Source organism: Diorhabda sublineata, chromosome 4, assembly GCF_026230105.1.
Source record: "Diorhabda sublineata isolate icDioSubl1.1 chromosome 4, icDioSubl1.1, whole genome shotgun sequence".
In the NCBI taxonomy this organism is placed as follows: domain Eukaryota; kingdom Metazoa; phylum Arthropoda; class Insecta; order Coleoptera; family Chrysomelidae; genus Diorhabda; species Diorhabda sublineata.
In genome coordinates, this window is record NC_079477.1 from 34,860,639 (window position 1) to 34,876,072 (window position 15,434).

At 30.9% G+C, this 15,434-nt stretch overlaps 2 protein-coding genes across 3 annotated transcripts in view; one reads left to right on the forward strand and one right to left on the reverse strand.

Moving 5' to 3' along the window:
- On the forward strand, positions 1-12,053 carry LOC130442784 (zinc finger protein 182-like). 2 transcript variants are annotated; one of them, XM_056777137.1, is made up of 3 exons: positions 1-177; positions 2,763-2,948; positions 5,171-12,053. In XM_056777137.1, exons 1-3 carry the CDS (start codon positions 139-141, stop codon positions 5,558-5,560), a joined length of 615 nt encoding a protein of 204 aa, XP_056633115.1. In that variant the 5' UTR covers positions 1-138; the 3' UTR covers positions 5,561-12,053. The 2 variants fall into 2 exon arrangements, with proteins under 2 accessions (XP_056633115.1, XP_056633114.1); XM_056777136.1 differs by lacking the exon at positions 1-177 and adding an exon at positions 2,478-2,704.
- The window catches only part of LOC130442782 (protein lin-54 homolog), a 17,130-nt gene continuing 13,735 nt past the window's right edge, over positions 12,040-15,434 (reverse strand). The window contains exons 8-9 of the mRNA XM_056777135.1: positions 13,866-14,050; positions 12,040-13,579 (exon numbers count right to left, since the gene is read on the reverse strand). Coding sequence (XP_056633113.1) covers positions 13,393-13,579; positions 13,866-14,050 — 372 coding nt within the window. The 3' untranslated portion in view covers positions 12,040-13,392. The remainder of the gene's footprint in view (positions 13,580-13,865; positions 14,051-15,434) is intronic.

The following is a 15,434-nucleotide window of genomic DNA, read 5'->3' on the forward strand; positions in this document are numbered from 1 at the left end:
GAAGAAGCTAATTAAACAAATCTGTAAATAGTTACTATGGTTATGTTTTCATTCAAAATGTATTCAGGTGGAGCTTATTTATGATAAAATACCTTTTTTAACGAGCGTATAGTTTTGGTCATAACTTAAAAAATTGTTATGTCGACGGGAAGTATCAAACTGGACTTCTATATACAAGTAAGTTCTACGGTTTGTGTTATTTTAAATTATAATTTCTTTTTAAACTATGAAGTTGAGAGACTTACGTTCAACAAACTAGCCATTTATACATACACATACATGAAATTTACATATCATTCCCCCATACTTAGTTGTTTCGGACATAGTACCAAGATAAATTAGAAATTATATTTTAAGTATACTTAGTTATTTTGCACATTCTTCAGGAAGATGGGTACTGCTGATAGAAACCACCATTACTCGTTAAAATTCACAAACTGCTAGAACTTATACCCCAAATAGAACTATTTTTTATAAAATTATCACATCTATTATTTTTACTATAGATTAAAACAATAAATTCTTGTTCAATTATATCGTTCTGAACTGTTGTCAAAATTTAACGATCACATTATTGAAAATCTTATTGTTGCTGTTTCAATATGAATGTTTATAAGATTTATAAGACAGATTCAAAAAAATCGACTTTTTTTTCTTAAATGCATCGAAATATTTTTGGAAATGACGACAAATGTGATAAATTTCAATTTCCTATATGATTAACCGGGAAGGTTTGTTAATCATATGGGAAATTGAAATTTGTCATGCAGGATATCTTAATATTAATATCAAGGGCTGTGACTTTCATAGAACTTTATTTCATCATTTTGAACAATATTTTTAATGTGATTAAGAAAAAAATATAGTCAAATTTATGAATTAGTTTAATGATGAAAGTAAAAATATTGTCATTTTATAGCATTCTGATTATAACATTCTTATCATTAATATGGAGGGTAGGGAGAAAAAGAACAACCTATATTTACGAAAAATTGTCCTTAAAAATGCCTTGAATAAGTGTGGGACCACATTAGCATCATGGCAAATTTCTTTTAGGTTATATTTACTACAATATTTTGTACAATGCAAGTTTTAACTCTGCACAATTCAATTAATCTACTATAGCTACAGTCATACCATACCCTTCGTATACATTTTTTAATCTTGTCTACTGTCTACAAAGTTAAAGACCATCAGAAAATTACCATTGTTAACACAAAGGTTGCTACTGAAGTTTTTAGATAGACAAATAAAAACAAATATTTATAATTAGATATGGCTTTATTGTTTTCCAAAATATTCTCCTATTGTCGAAGCATTTTTTCTATTCAGATTAAGGTAAAACACGTGATTTGATGGTATCAACTGCTTGTTCAGGTTTGAAAATCGTTGATATCACAATTTATTTTTGATCTGCAGGAATGAGAGGAAATCATTAGGTGCCAAATTAGGACTGTATGACAAACGACCCAACAATTTGATGTTTTGACTGTTCAAAAACGTTTTTGTTTGAACTGAGCTCACATTGTCGTGGAGGAGAATTATTTATTTTCTGAGGCTGGTTTTTCTAATTCTTTTAACTCTTCTTGCCAATAAGTGTTGGTGTACCATTTTTAACTGACCATTATATGTTGCTTTAATGGAACGGTGGCGCCATGTCCAGTTGTTTTGAACAAAACAGATGACCACTTGCTTTGAAGTACTTCATGCAAGAACAACTTTTGTTGGATTTGCTCATCTTGAAAAACCCATATAGTCGATTGTTGTTTAGTTTTGGGCTCGTATGCATAGACCCATGATTCGTCACCCATTACAATCTTTTAGAAGTCTTTTAAAGCACCACAATTGAACTGTTTCAGCACTTGTTTGTACCAATCAACAGTTTTTTTTATCAGTGATTATCAAATTATGCGGTATCCAACACGAACAAATCTTCATGAAATATTGAATGTATAAGTATGGAATTTATGTCCAAGTATATCTCAATCTTACGGTATGTCACATGATGATATTGCAACCTCAGTTACCGCACATCATCAATGTTTTCTAGCACAACAGCCGATTTTGGTCGCTTCACGAAATTTATTCTGTAGCGTTCGTCGAAAGACATAGAAAATCAACGCACAAAAATTTTATTCCACTTTTTGACCAAGATGAATGTTTGATTAATGTTTCAATTATCTGTAAACAACTCAAACTGCACTCGTATGACAATATGTTTCACCAATAAATATGTCAAACTTTATGTTGGCAATGTCAGATTCGACATTTCAAATCAGTGCTGCTACATCTCAAAACTTGAGTAGTAACCTTTGTCTTTGTTAAATTTCAAGTTAATTTGTTAATTTGTTTGTGTTGAGTGTTTATTTTCTGGGATTTTTGATATCATCATTTGATTGATCTTGTTCTCATTCCCAAATCAGAGTGAAATTCATATTCGTGGATTTGTTCAGGATTCCAAGCCGGAACGAACTTTTGTCAACTGTCATTAGTGTCAAAACAACTTTTAAATGCACAACAAAACTAAAAATAAATCTATAAATATTTCTTACATGAATAAATCACAGGTATAAACATGTATAGACCTGAATTCTTTTGTCACAGTATTTTTACCGACATGAGAAATCAGCATGAGCCAGAGCGCTGTTCGTTAATTCCGATTCAGATATCTGATGATAGTTTTCAAGAAGACACTAAACCAATAGTTAGTTATTTGTATATGAGAATCCATTCAGGTAATAACTCCCCTGTTCGTGTTTTAGATTCATGATCTGGATAGTGAAGCTTCGAATGAATACAAAAAATTAAAGCAACAGAAATGTAATGTATGTGATAAAGTTTTATCTTCGGCCTCAAGCTACTATGTGCATATGAAAAAACATTCTAATAATAAACCATATCAATGTACCCACTGCGATGCTTCATTTTGCAGAAAACCGTATTTAGAGGTAAAACAGTAGCATATAGTTGTTTTTTTTAGTCATAAAAAATTTTCCTAAACATAATTTCAAAGTACACTGAAAAACAATATATTGGTGGTTTTAATAAGATAATATTCTCCTTAAATATATTTAATACAACAATTTGCCCTATTTCTGTATTAACTTTAGTAGTAATTAATTCAAAAAGATTTCACATAGAAACTCCTCAGATTTTTTCTACAAAATCTAATAATGCAGCTTTTCAATAATTTTTTTCCAGCTGTCCAGCCCAGCCGGCATTCATTGAATTGTGCTGGCAATATAGGGCAAATGTATTCCTCAAGGGAATTAGCAATCAAATACTATCCTTTTTCTATTTTTTCTAAGAACTAATGATCATTAGATTTAATTAATCTATTCTAGAAACAAATTCCTAGTATGAAAAACATCTGTATCAGCGTGAAATATGTGAAACCATCCTTAAATAACTCTGCTTTTAAATGGTATAAAAATAAGTTAAATACTTGAAAATGAAATCTTCCACAAATATAAAACTCATAAGCTTCTTTTATTTGTCATTATTTTGGAGTAATAGTATAGAGGAATTGAAATGTATAAAATTTTGATACAGTCCTACCACATATTTCTCAGACTAAAACAGATCGATTTAAAAAAATTACCTCAAGCTAAAATATGGTTATTTATAATTTTTAAATCTTTTTTCATTACGAATTCAAAAAGGCTTATCATTTTAATAAGATTTAGCATGATCAGTTAGTTACTGGATGATGTTTTTGAAAATCACTTTAAAATAAGTGGATGAAATATACACGACCAGTATGAAAAGACAATTTTTGCTGTTTATAGTGTGAACACATTTTTTATTTGATCAAGGCCCAATACAGATGGAGCAACTGAAAAGAAACTATACTCAAAAGTTGCTGAAGTCCCCATCTGGTTGTCAACTGATTAGTGTCATGTCTCTTCACACACAGCAGACACAATTGTGACTAAAACCTGATTGACTCAAAAGTAAAAATTAGTTTGTTATATAACAACTAGAGGTAATTAAAATTTTCAACAATTTTGAGCTTTACAGACTTTTTTTAAATAAATAATAAATAATTGTATTAGAACAACATATTTATGTCCTCATTTTAACAAAGAAAAGTATTCTTTTCAAGTTTAAGTATATCAAAAAATCACATGTCGAACCAAACAATCCAGTCCAAACTTCTTTGGCAAAAGACCTTCTTGATAGACAGATGTAGCTCATGAACACCGAGTTCGTCTATAGATGCCCAGAACGTCAATTTATTGAGACTCCTTCCTTTGGAGAAGTGCAAGCCTGTGTAATCAGCTACCAAGGCACGTATTTTCTGAACACTACAACCTACAGAAGTTCAAGAACAATATCAATAGGTATCTTTACACAGCAGGCACCACTCAAATAATCGAGTGTAAAAGGTTTTAATCCATTGTGCTTGCTTTATACATAAAAAATATAAATTATTGAAGACAGTAATTTTATTAGAACGAATTACTGACCTATTGAAGTGAAAAACTCGTGTTGATGTGATCAGATTGAAAACAAAATAACCTTTGTCCATTGAGAGACGGGTGATTCAAGTTGCCAGCGAATCAACAGGTCGAGGTTCTTAAAACTGGTTGCCAACACATTGCGTTGTTGGCCCTTCTGTAGTTCCCAATTCAAATACAAAGATTGTTATTCATTCTCCAGATTACTTTCCTGCCTTCAGATTAAGTAGGTGTTTTAAGTTTGAAAAAGTTTTCAAGTACCTCAAAGTTCAACAACAAAGCAAGGTAAAATAAATTAATAGAATATATTTTTACAGTGATGTAACGTTTTCATTGAAAAAACATTCTTCCTCAAACCGCACTGGTAATCATATTAGTGGACCATATATTTTCTATCTCTTTAATGTTTATTATAGACGCAGTACGGAATGCTTTGTTAATATCAATAAATATAGTTAAAATTACTGTTTATTTGCAGTGTACGCTACTTCCCAGATCAATAATATTGTCAATAGTACTTTTTCCTAAATCCAGTTTGTTCTGGTTAAATAAGTTCATGAATCTAGTGTTCATAGGTTAAACAATTATTAATAATTTTTTCTGAAAGTATGAGTGTAATAGGCCTGTATGATTATTTATTTTGTATAACCATCCAACAATATTTGTTAAAAATCTCTATTATTCTATCAATAATATGAATTTTTTTTTAGGTTCACATGCGAACACATACCGGGGAAAAACCATTTGAATGTGATGTATGTCAAAAACGCTTCACCCAAAAATCTAGTCTAAATACTCACAAAAGAAGTCATACTGGCGTCCGACCATTCTCATGTGATATTTGTTTCAAACGATTTTCAGTTAAATCATATTTAGAAGCCCACAAGTGGAGTCATGCGGCATCTAATGGTATAGCTTGTAATATCTGCCACACAACTTTCAACAATAAAAGTCATTATATGTTACATATGCAAACACATAACTCATCGGTGTTCAGTTGTGATATTTGTCGTAAAATTTTTGCAAAAGAACCGTTTTTGATTAGACATAAAAGTAGGATGCACAACAATAAAATAATAAATGACATTTCAACCGGCTAGGTATTACTTTATAATGTAGATAAACAAATTGTGTGTGTGTTGTGTATTATACATATATTTATGAGAATTTTAGAATTGATTTTCATATTCAACCGAATAACTTAAGCTCGACAATTTAGCAGTTTCTAGTAAATCTTAGAGAATATAATTTATTCCAGTTACTTTATTTTTACATTGGTCATAATAAATATGAAAAATACAAACAATTACTTAAATGATGGAATTGTATTTGGGAAAAATGAGAAAACGAACTAGTACTGAAACTAAAAATTGTGGATGGTGAATAAACAAGTCTCTTTTCAGCTCGATTCCACAAATTTGATATTGTTTTTTAATCATGAATTTAGCCGTGTGTGAGTGATTCGATAAGAGCCGAAGCTCTCATAATTTTGAATTTAGAAATGAGTTGTACTGATTTCTTGTCTAATTTTAAACAAGATGAGGGCTTGATTAATTCTGTGTGTGTGGGATTTCTGTTACCGGCAGTTTGCAACCCTGATCAGAAGCCACCATGTGGAATTTTTAAAACTGTCTAAAGACTTTTGAAAACAAACTATTCTTGATTGAACTAACTTTCTTTCACTCCTTATAAAAAGAACTAGAGCCATTCATCAAAAGTGGTTGCTTCCTAACTTTATTTCTTTAAGAAGACCTGATATCCATTCCAATTAACTTAATGAGGCGGTTCGTTGCAGGTGAAATTCTTCAAAGCTTTCCTATGTATGAAATAGACGTTTTCAAAAAGGATACCAATGGTCTATCTGGCAACCTCAAAAGAGTGCAAGATATCGATTTAGAGTAGACCGCAAAAACGATTTTGGAAAAATGCATTCAGTCAAAGATCTTTCGCAAGGATTGTAGAAATTCTTTGATGTATATGGTTTGCAAACTTTTGGGAAAATGCCCGTTAGCATTCTAATTAACTAAAGCAATAAGTTTCCTGAATCCCAATAAGACTAGCAATAATCTAGAACAATCCACGCAACTCATGTCTGAAGCAGTTGATATTTTGTTTACTGCCAACAGATGTAACGCCACTACGTTAGAAGAAGTAGACGGGGCATTTAGAGATATAAGATCCCTCTAAATAAGATGGAAAACTATTCCATACATGATAGAGTAGATGATTTTTGGATGGAAATTATCTAATAGTTTAAAAAAGGTGACGCTATTTCTTCAAATAATTTCTCATGACATTGCGAAAGCAAGGAGAGGATTTTCTGTCAATAAGAAGAATTTGATTGAAAATTTGAAAGGATATTCACTTATAGACCAAAGATTGGTGTACGATTATCTACAAAAAATCGGTGGACAAAAAAATGTAGATATTCCAAAATCTATTATACTCTCTATGAGGAATGGTTGTAGCACAAAAAGACAAAAAATCACAAGATTTTCTAGAAACTGAGAAAAGAAAACTAGAAAAACTAAAAAACTGGAAACAAAAAGAAAAAATGCTTAAAGACTTTCAAAAACAACTTGCAGTAGTGGAGCAAGAATTACTTAAATTAAAAAATTACTTGTTTGTTTTATTATAATTGTATTTTCTAAAATAAATATAGAAAATATTGATATAGAAAGTACATAAGCAAAACCGTGTTTTATATTTTTTTAATAATGTCTAGTAATGATTGAATCTTGGTCTATTGACTTTTGCTAGGTTTCAATAAATAACTTTTAGGCCAAATTTTAGCGTTTATCAAAATATTTTTTATTATTGTCAACCCTGTTGTAGTATGATGCTGAAGGATTCAACAAACACAAGAGTGAGAAAAATGTCGTTTTTTAATAAATCAAACTGGACGTAGTCTTTCTAGATGGACATTCTCGCAATCTCAGACGACTGTTTCCCTTGGTTCTGCGCAGAATCGACAAGAGCTGTTGAAATCTTCTCCGATGTTCGTCACCAAACAGTGTCCAGTAAACATACCAGTAACTCTTTTTAGCCCCTCTTAGTTTAATGAAACAACTTTTTAGGTTCAGTTAGTTTAACAAACAATTCTCTGCAATTAACTTTGTTCTTTGCTAATATTTATGTATATCCGTAGTTGAATTGTGGGTAATGTATGGATGCCTTATATTTCCGAATGGGAAATAAGCTTCTGAGCCCTTTGAAATTAGCGAGCTTCGTAGGATCCCATTATCAACAGTAGTCCGTAGCTGTGCTTGTTCATAATTGCCCATGAAGCATCATTTGAAAGACATGGCGTCCTTGACCATTTCAATGGGCAACTTACATTGTTCTAAAGCGCTTAGATGCCCAGCTATGTCGTCAGCGCTTTACTGCTTCATTTTCTACTAATGCCTTTAAGTCTAAGATGACTGGGTCTCAATATTTGAGTGATCAATTCGATGTTTTGACTGTTCAAAAACGTTTTTGTTTGAACCAATGTGTGAGAACTAAAATTGTCTTCTGCGGTTGGTTTTCCTGATTTTTTTCGAACATTACAGAATTGTAATCCATAGAAAATGCCCTCCATAAGATACTTGTTCAACAAGTGAACTTTTGTGTCACTTTTGCCACTCAATTATTAACCAAGACTTTAAAAAAATTACAGTTAATTTATTTCATTGGTATTTCGATTAGTGTTTTTACATTTTTAATCCGTACTTTTTACCAACACAGTTTATTCGTTCGATCATGTGCCGCATATTCTCAATAGTGTCTGTTATTAGAACTGAGTCGTCTGCGTTTCTAATATTGCTTACATACACCCCGTTAACTTTCACTCCTCTATCTTCACTTTAGAGTGCTTCATTAAAGATGGCCCCAGAGTAGAGATTAAATGAAAGTCGAAACAGGATGCATCCTTGTCTGATCCCTCTGCTAGTTGCTGTTACCTGTTGTTAGTTTATCATTTCTTCGCACCTAATTCCATGTAATTTTCTTGGGGTAAATTACTTCAGTCGTTTCCCGTTGCCTTCTGAAGGGTTTGTATAGTTTTTCTCCTCAATTTATATAGAATGAACTGTCCCTATTTAAACTATTTTTACATTTAAGAACCTTAAAACTTTCAAATGTATTGAACAATTTGTTTTTTAACAAATTTACATTATTATGATTCCATTCATATTGGATCTTTGAACTGGACATAACCAGACATCTTAGTTAGCCCAACATAATTATTGTCACAACAATTAATACAGCTAATTTCATAACAAACCACTTTTCCAAATTCTAGTAATATATTCTTGGAATGGACCAATATATTTTTTAATGTATTGTTAATTTTGTATTATTATGTAAAAAATATGTGCTATTGAAAGTAAATGTTGGAAATGTTATGTGATATTACATCTAAAACCAGGAAAACATAATTGTGTGGCAGTACCATATCTTTAACAGTTCTGTTAAAAGTAAAGGATTTTTTAATGTGCTGTTGATGAAGATATAAAATTTTTGTCAAAGTATCAGTTAACCCAAGACTAAGATGTTCAATTGGAGTATTAATTGATGCTACAGTTAGTCTAGTTGCTAAAGTAGATCCATTGGTAAACAAGATAATTTAGCAGAAATACCTTCCGTTCATTTCTCTTGTTGTAAATTTGCTTTTTGCCGTATTTTTTTAACAAATTATTGAATTTAATAATTATTTTAAGAGCGTAGTAGTAAGCTATTTATGTATACGTTGCTACTTAAAGTTTTGAAATAGACAAATAAAAACAAATATCTTAAAACTTAAGTAGCAACATTCGCATGATGTATTATTGTCAATCGTGATCGATCCACTACTGTACAATTTTTTAACAACTATATGAAATTTAGAATCTGATCGACACTTGTTATTGTCTTGAGGGGTGTCAGTTGAACCAACAGTCGCTTTAAAATACTTTTGATAATAAATGTGATAATGTTTACTTATGACAGCCATCTTGTTGAGAAAATACAGATACAAAAAATAAATAAATAAACTTGAAACAATCAATTACAAGAAAATTAGAATTTTCAGAAAGGGTTCATGTATACAGAAATTTGCTAGAATTTAACATACTATTTTATATGTATGGTCAAAACATTTTATTCTCATGTGGTGGGTGATTTATAGACTGATATAATTGACCGAGTTGTCAGGGTTAAATTGTATTTTGAAAAACGCTGGAATTTAGTCGAAATAATTTAAGATTCGAATACATTTAATATTCTTTTTTCACGATTAAAAAGAATACCGTATTCTCGATACTATGAAAACTTTTGTCATTTTGAAGGTTGTTTTTTGAATCTTATCATCACAACATTTGGACCAATCGACTTTTTGATTGATGCTTTATGATGTGGATTCATGTCATTTTGGGTCATTTGGCCAATATGATCACATTTTGGTTGATTTTAATTATTTTTTTCTTAATAATGGCCAAAATATCTTTCGTTTTGGTTCATCTACAGTTATACAGGAATGAAATGCGAAAACATGAGCTTCGGAATTGTCAAAAAGCTCAAATCCTAACTTTAGATATGTCAATAAATACAAAAATATCTGACTGTATTTCTAAATGAATTTGTCAATATTTAAAATACTTTTTTATAAATTTCAATGTAACTGCTTGTTTTTCGTATACTGACATTTGGAATGTGCCAATTAAGAATAAAAAATTGTGTGGTCAAAACATATTTTAATTTTATATTCATGCAATTGTCCCAGTTGTCAATGTTAGATTATATTTTGAGAAAAACACCGGAATTCGGTCGATATTATATGAATATATGGTTGTATTCCCATTAAATCTATAAAATCTATCGTTTGCTTATTGATTTTACATATTTCCCATATTCATTCCTTCCGTTTACAGCAAAAATTTATGATTCGTAGATCCGTCTTCTCATTGAGTTACTACTTCTTCTTATGTCCTTCGATTGTGAGACTTTGTACAATAATATCTAGTTTTTCCTGTTCCATATTTTTATATTCTTCATTTTTCTCTATATTACTAATTTCAACGTTCAATAAAATTCCGAAGATTGACGCATTGCCGCTCTTACCAGAAGTTTTTCTTTGAACTAGTCCAACTTTCAAACTTCATATATTTTATATCATGAGCTTGAAAATATGTCATTTTTTTAAAATCTCTATTTAGCTCGGTATTAAGTAGTGTTTTAGAGTATCGAGTAATAACAAAGTTAGGCCAATGATAGTAAGCACTACTTCCGATAAAGTTATTTCACTGTAGGTGATTAAATATTCAAAATTTCATTTTTGACGCTATTTAAAAATTGTAATTCACAGAGTTAATCTACAAAATCACTCATTTTTCTTGATATGCCACACGTTTGCATCATCTATTCGACAAAAGCTTCTCTATCCGCTTTTTGTATAATGGGGTTCTATGTCAGATACACTTTCTTACTTATTTTTGAACTCTAGTTCTGCATAACTCCTGTACATTCGTCACTTGGTCAATTTATTAGATTCTAAAAAGTAATATCTCCATTCCCAACATATCAATTCAATTTTCTGTTTTTAAAGTTGTGTGGCCAAGATTTCCTACGTTATTTACAATTATCACTGTTTCATTTAGATAAGATTTCTTATGATTTATATATCTTGCCATTTATGTAATTTTTTTCTAAAAGCGATGTAAATAGTTAGTCGAATATAATCAAAATATTTTTCGTAGTCAATGAAACATATAAATAAGTTTTTCAAAAATTTCTGTACTAATTTCAATTATTTCAGTGCTTCTCTAGTACTAGTCTCTTCTGCCCTTATTATTCATCGAATATTTGATGTATGACATTTAAGATTTCAAAGACATTAATCATGGGCCGATTATTCTGGAACATTCAGACAGATCTATGAAAGTGGACGTTAGCTAGTCTATAGAACTATACAGTCTTTTTTTGATTGACCAAGGTTGCTGCTGATATGTTATTTCTTCCAGGTGTTTGATCAGATAATTTTTCAGGGCATTCTTTCCAAAGTTATGTTCGATATTTTCTATAGTTTTTTATGGAATTTGTTGTATGTAATTCCCCTGCTTCCTGATATCGTTCTTGGCGTTAACGTAATCCAACCTTTCACTCCTTGTACAGACTGAATGACAAATAACATTTAAACTAGTTATGTCAAGCTGGGAACATGAAGAATTCCTTTGAGTATGCTTTTTATATTTTCACTAATCGGCAATATTCTGGATTGAATTATGACTATTCAATTTTTATATCGCCAAATTAAGTCAATGGATAAACAGGACAGTGCAAATTATTAAACAGAACGGATTAAAAAATATTTGTACTTAACGAAGTTATGAATAATTCAAGATTATTGCTGAGTATAATTACAGTTTGGTAATATTTTTTTAGGAGCACCATTATCTTTTGTATCTGAAATGAGTTTATTTTAATCACTTTTTTTATAATGATACATTAGAATTTGTGAGTTTATTAGAGGTATTTTATTTTCATTCCTTTCGATGAAATCAAAACTGTACTGTTTTTTAATACATCAAACATTTGTATATATATAGTGCTAAAATAAAATACTACTTAGCTATTAAACGACTATTGTTATTTCAATGTCCATCAAATTCATTCCATTGGAAGGACGTTCAAGTGATACATCTTTTACAAGATCTTTGAATGATCTTCACGAACGTTTACAATGATCTCTTTTGATTTCCACACTAAGTTACATTGGTCGGTAATTTCAAAAATATATAATATGCTTTAATTTATAAAAAGCGCTCCGTTATATTTCAAAGGCTCTAGCCTTCTTGTGTTATACTTTCTAATACTTTATTCAGAAGCAATAAAAGTAGTTTTTAGATTTTAATCCCTTAGATTACACAGTTTGGTTGTATCTTAAAGAAAATATTTATGCTACAGAGGTAAATTCAACTCAAGAATTGAAAATTCAACGTTACTTTAATGACCTCATAGCAGACTGTAAGTACTGCGTTTTTTGTCGGTGCGTTTGATTTTTTAAAATGCTTAAGGTATTCCAACAATGGAGAGTCCTACTGACTGCAAAGTAAGCTCTTTGTGCTAAAGGTCTAATATTATCTTCATTCTAAAATCTATGCAGTATGGAGAAAAAATTGTGTATGATTGAATGGTTCAAAATTTGGTCAGAGTGTTTGAAGATGGTCGTATCACTTACGGAAAAATCAAAGACCCTTTACGGTTTTGTTATTATCTTTGCAGTTTCCCACAGTGATCTATATAAAATTGAGGCTTAACGTTTAAGTCAATAGTTGTATTGTGCTTTTGGGACACTTTTGTAGTATATTGAAGGTAATGACTTTTCAAGTGAGACAGTGCCTGGCGATGAGACATGAGTAACTTATATTACACTAATATTAAAATAATAAACATTGTCAGTCCAACGAAGCATTTGCATCGTAGTTTGAGGAGAAAAATTGCTTCTTGCCTTGAGGTGACAAAATGACGTATTGTAAGACTTTGAGAAAACTCCGCTGTTCTATTAAAAAAGGCGACATTTTGCTTCATTATAACCCTGTTGTGTTCCCTAATATAGAAAAACTCTTGCGAGATGAGCGCCACAAAGTCGTCAAAACGGCAGAGTCTTTGTGGTAACAGAACTATTAGGGTTATTTGAAGATGGTAATTGGACGATATGACAAGTGGCGGAAATTATGTTGGAAAATTGTTTAAACTACACACTTTCGTGTGAAAATAAAATTACTGAAAAAGGTCTTCTCGTTTTTATTTTTTTTTAAATAAAGTTAAATCAATTATATCCTAATCAACTAAGGCCACAGTTGGCCTTTTTTAACCTTAAAATATTTACGGGGAGGAGGATAAAAAACAATTGGGAATTATTTTAAATCATGTACACAAAAATTTCGAACGGGTCTAAATGTATATACAATCAAAATTAACTTATACTACGATTCGATGAACAGTCGATTATTTCTGTAAGACATCTTCCGAATTCTTCTATAATGAGGTGTTTAGTCATTTCTTCGTCTTGTACATTTTCGTCGGCATTGTCAGATATTGTTAGCAAACACTGACAGGTGGCTTCTATAACGTCGTCTGTTATAAAATTGATGGTTTGTTTTCTAAAAAGGATATTTAATAAAATTAATGCAAATACCAATTAAAACTTATCAAAGTAGGAACCAACTAAGAAAAGTGAGCAGGTAACAGGAACAACCCGTATAAATTTTAAATAATAATACAAATATCACTTAGAGACAGTAATATGTAGAAATTTCATATTTTTTTCTTATAAACTCCAATTTTTCCTTAAAGACAAATTAACTATCTGGTTATTTTTTTAGTAATGATAATTTGAGTGAAGAAATTAATGCAAAATATTTTATTACAGGTATATCAGTAACTTACCTCGAGCTGGAGGTTCGTCTAGGTCGAATTTGACCAATTTTGTTATTATTAACATTAAGGGTTTCAGTATATACAGGAGTATTGGTAGATTTCTCATTAACATGTCTAATATTTTTCCTTTCGACGGAATCTTCAATGTTTCGACAACCAATGCATTTGCAGTTATTCGAACAAGCGATTTTTGCCTGAAAAAGGTCCATGAAAACAAAATCAATATTTACATATCAAGTTTCAAAGTAATTTCGTCTCATTTTATAGGAGATAGGTATACAGGTCTGGATATTTCATGCAAGTCGGATAAAGTTGGTCGATTAGAATTTTCCCAAGCCTCACACCTCAGTCGCGTTATTTATTATTAATTATACTAATAACTATGAGAACATTGGTTAATAGGAGGTCAACACTAGTAGTGGAGGCGCACACACTATCTTTTATAAATGTATAAATCACACGGTATTAGATCGGGTGACCTTGAAGCTCTTTCATTAAGGTCAGTACCAGTTACATTATATAAAAAGTCCCTTAACTTTTCACCGCGGTAGGAGACAAAAGGTTTTCGAGTTTGTAACAACTAAAAACTATCTACATAATTGTTAAGCATCTTCTTAAAACTCTCCAAACAATCGTTACAACAATTTCTAATTCACGACTAGACTGTTTCAATTGCTCCTTTGCTTGATACATCTTTTATAACTATTAGTTCACTGTAATGATTATTATCAAGAGCCGAAGCCCTGCTTTTCATTTTGAGTATTTTATAGGGCAATGCCATCGAGAATACGATTGCTTTATAGCTTTAGTTGATAAAGGTGATCCATCCCATTTTTTCTATTGGTGAATTTTCATCTTTCCACCGTTCACCACTATTTTTAAAAAGCGTTATTAGTACTTTAATAATTTTCTGCTCTCAGCGGTTGATAGCTGATCACTTCCAGCTCGATCAGTTATTCCTGTCAGTCACACAGAATAGGGATCAGAACGAAGCCGGTCTCATGTCTTTCTCACACAATAAGCTATTTTTTCAAATTTCAAAACAATATACTAGAGTGTGTAATTTTGTGTGTTTTCAACTTTATAAATACCAGAAGATTGTGTAAATATGTCTTTTTTCTATTATTTGGATTTGCAAGTTGACAAAATGAGACTTGTTTTGTTTGATATGATTTCCTATTTAGCTTTGTTGTGCTGATGATTTTTACTCATTCATAGTGTTTAATTGAAAAATGACAATATATTTTCTTCTTCTTCTTCTTACGTTAGGACTAGGTCCTGTATTTTCATCAAGGGTTTGCCAGGAGTAGTTGGGATGCTGAGGACCAGCTTTCATATCACCTTATAGGTGGTCGAGTTGTGTCTGGTTTCTTTTTCTTTGCAATTTTTGCTAACCGTTCATTTGGCATTCTGTCAACATGGTCTCTCCATTCTCTTCTGCGGCTCCTTGCCCATCTTTATTTACCAACTTGTGTTAGCGAAGTTTGAATTTGTCCAGACCTGTATAACAAATGTACTTTTATATTCCGAAATATTACTGTATGTGGCAGGTGTTTACTTACTAGACCAATCTTTAGG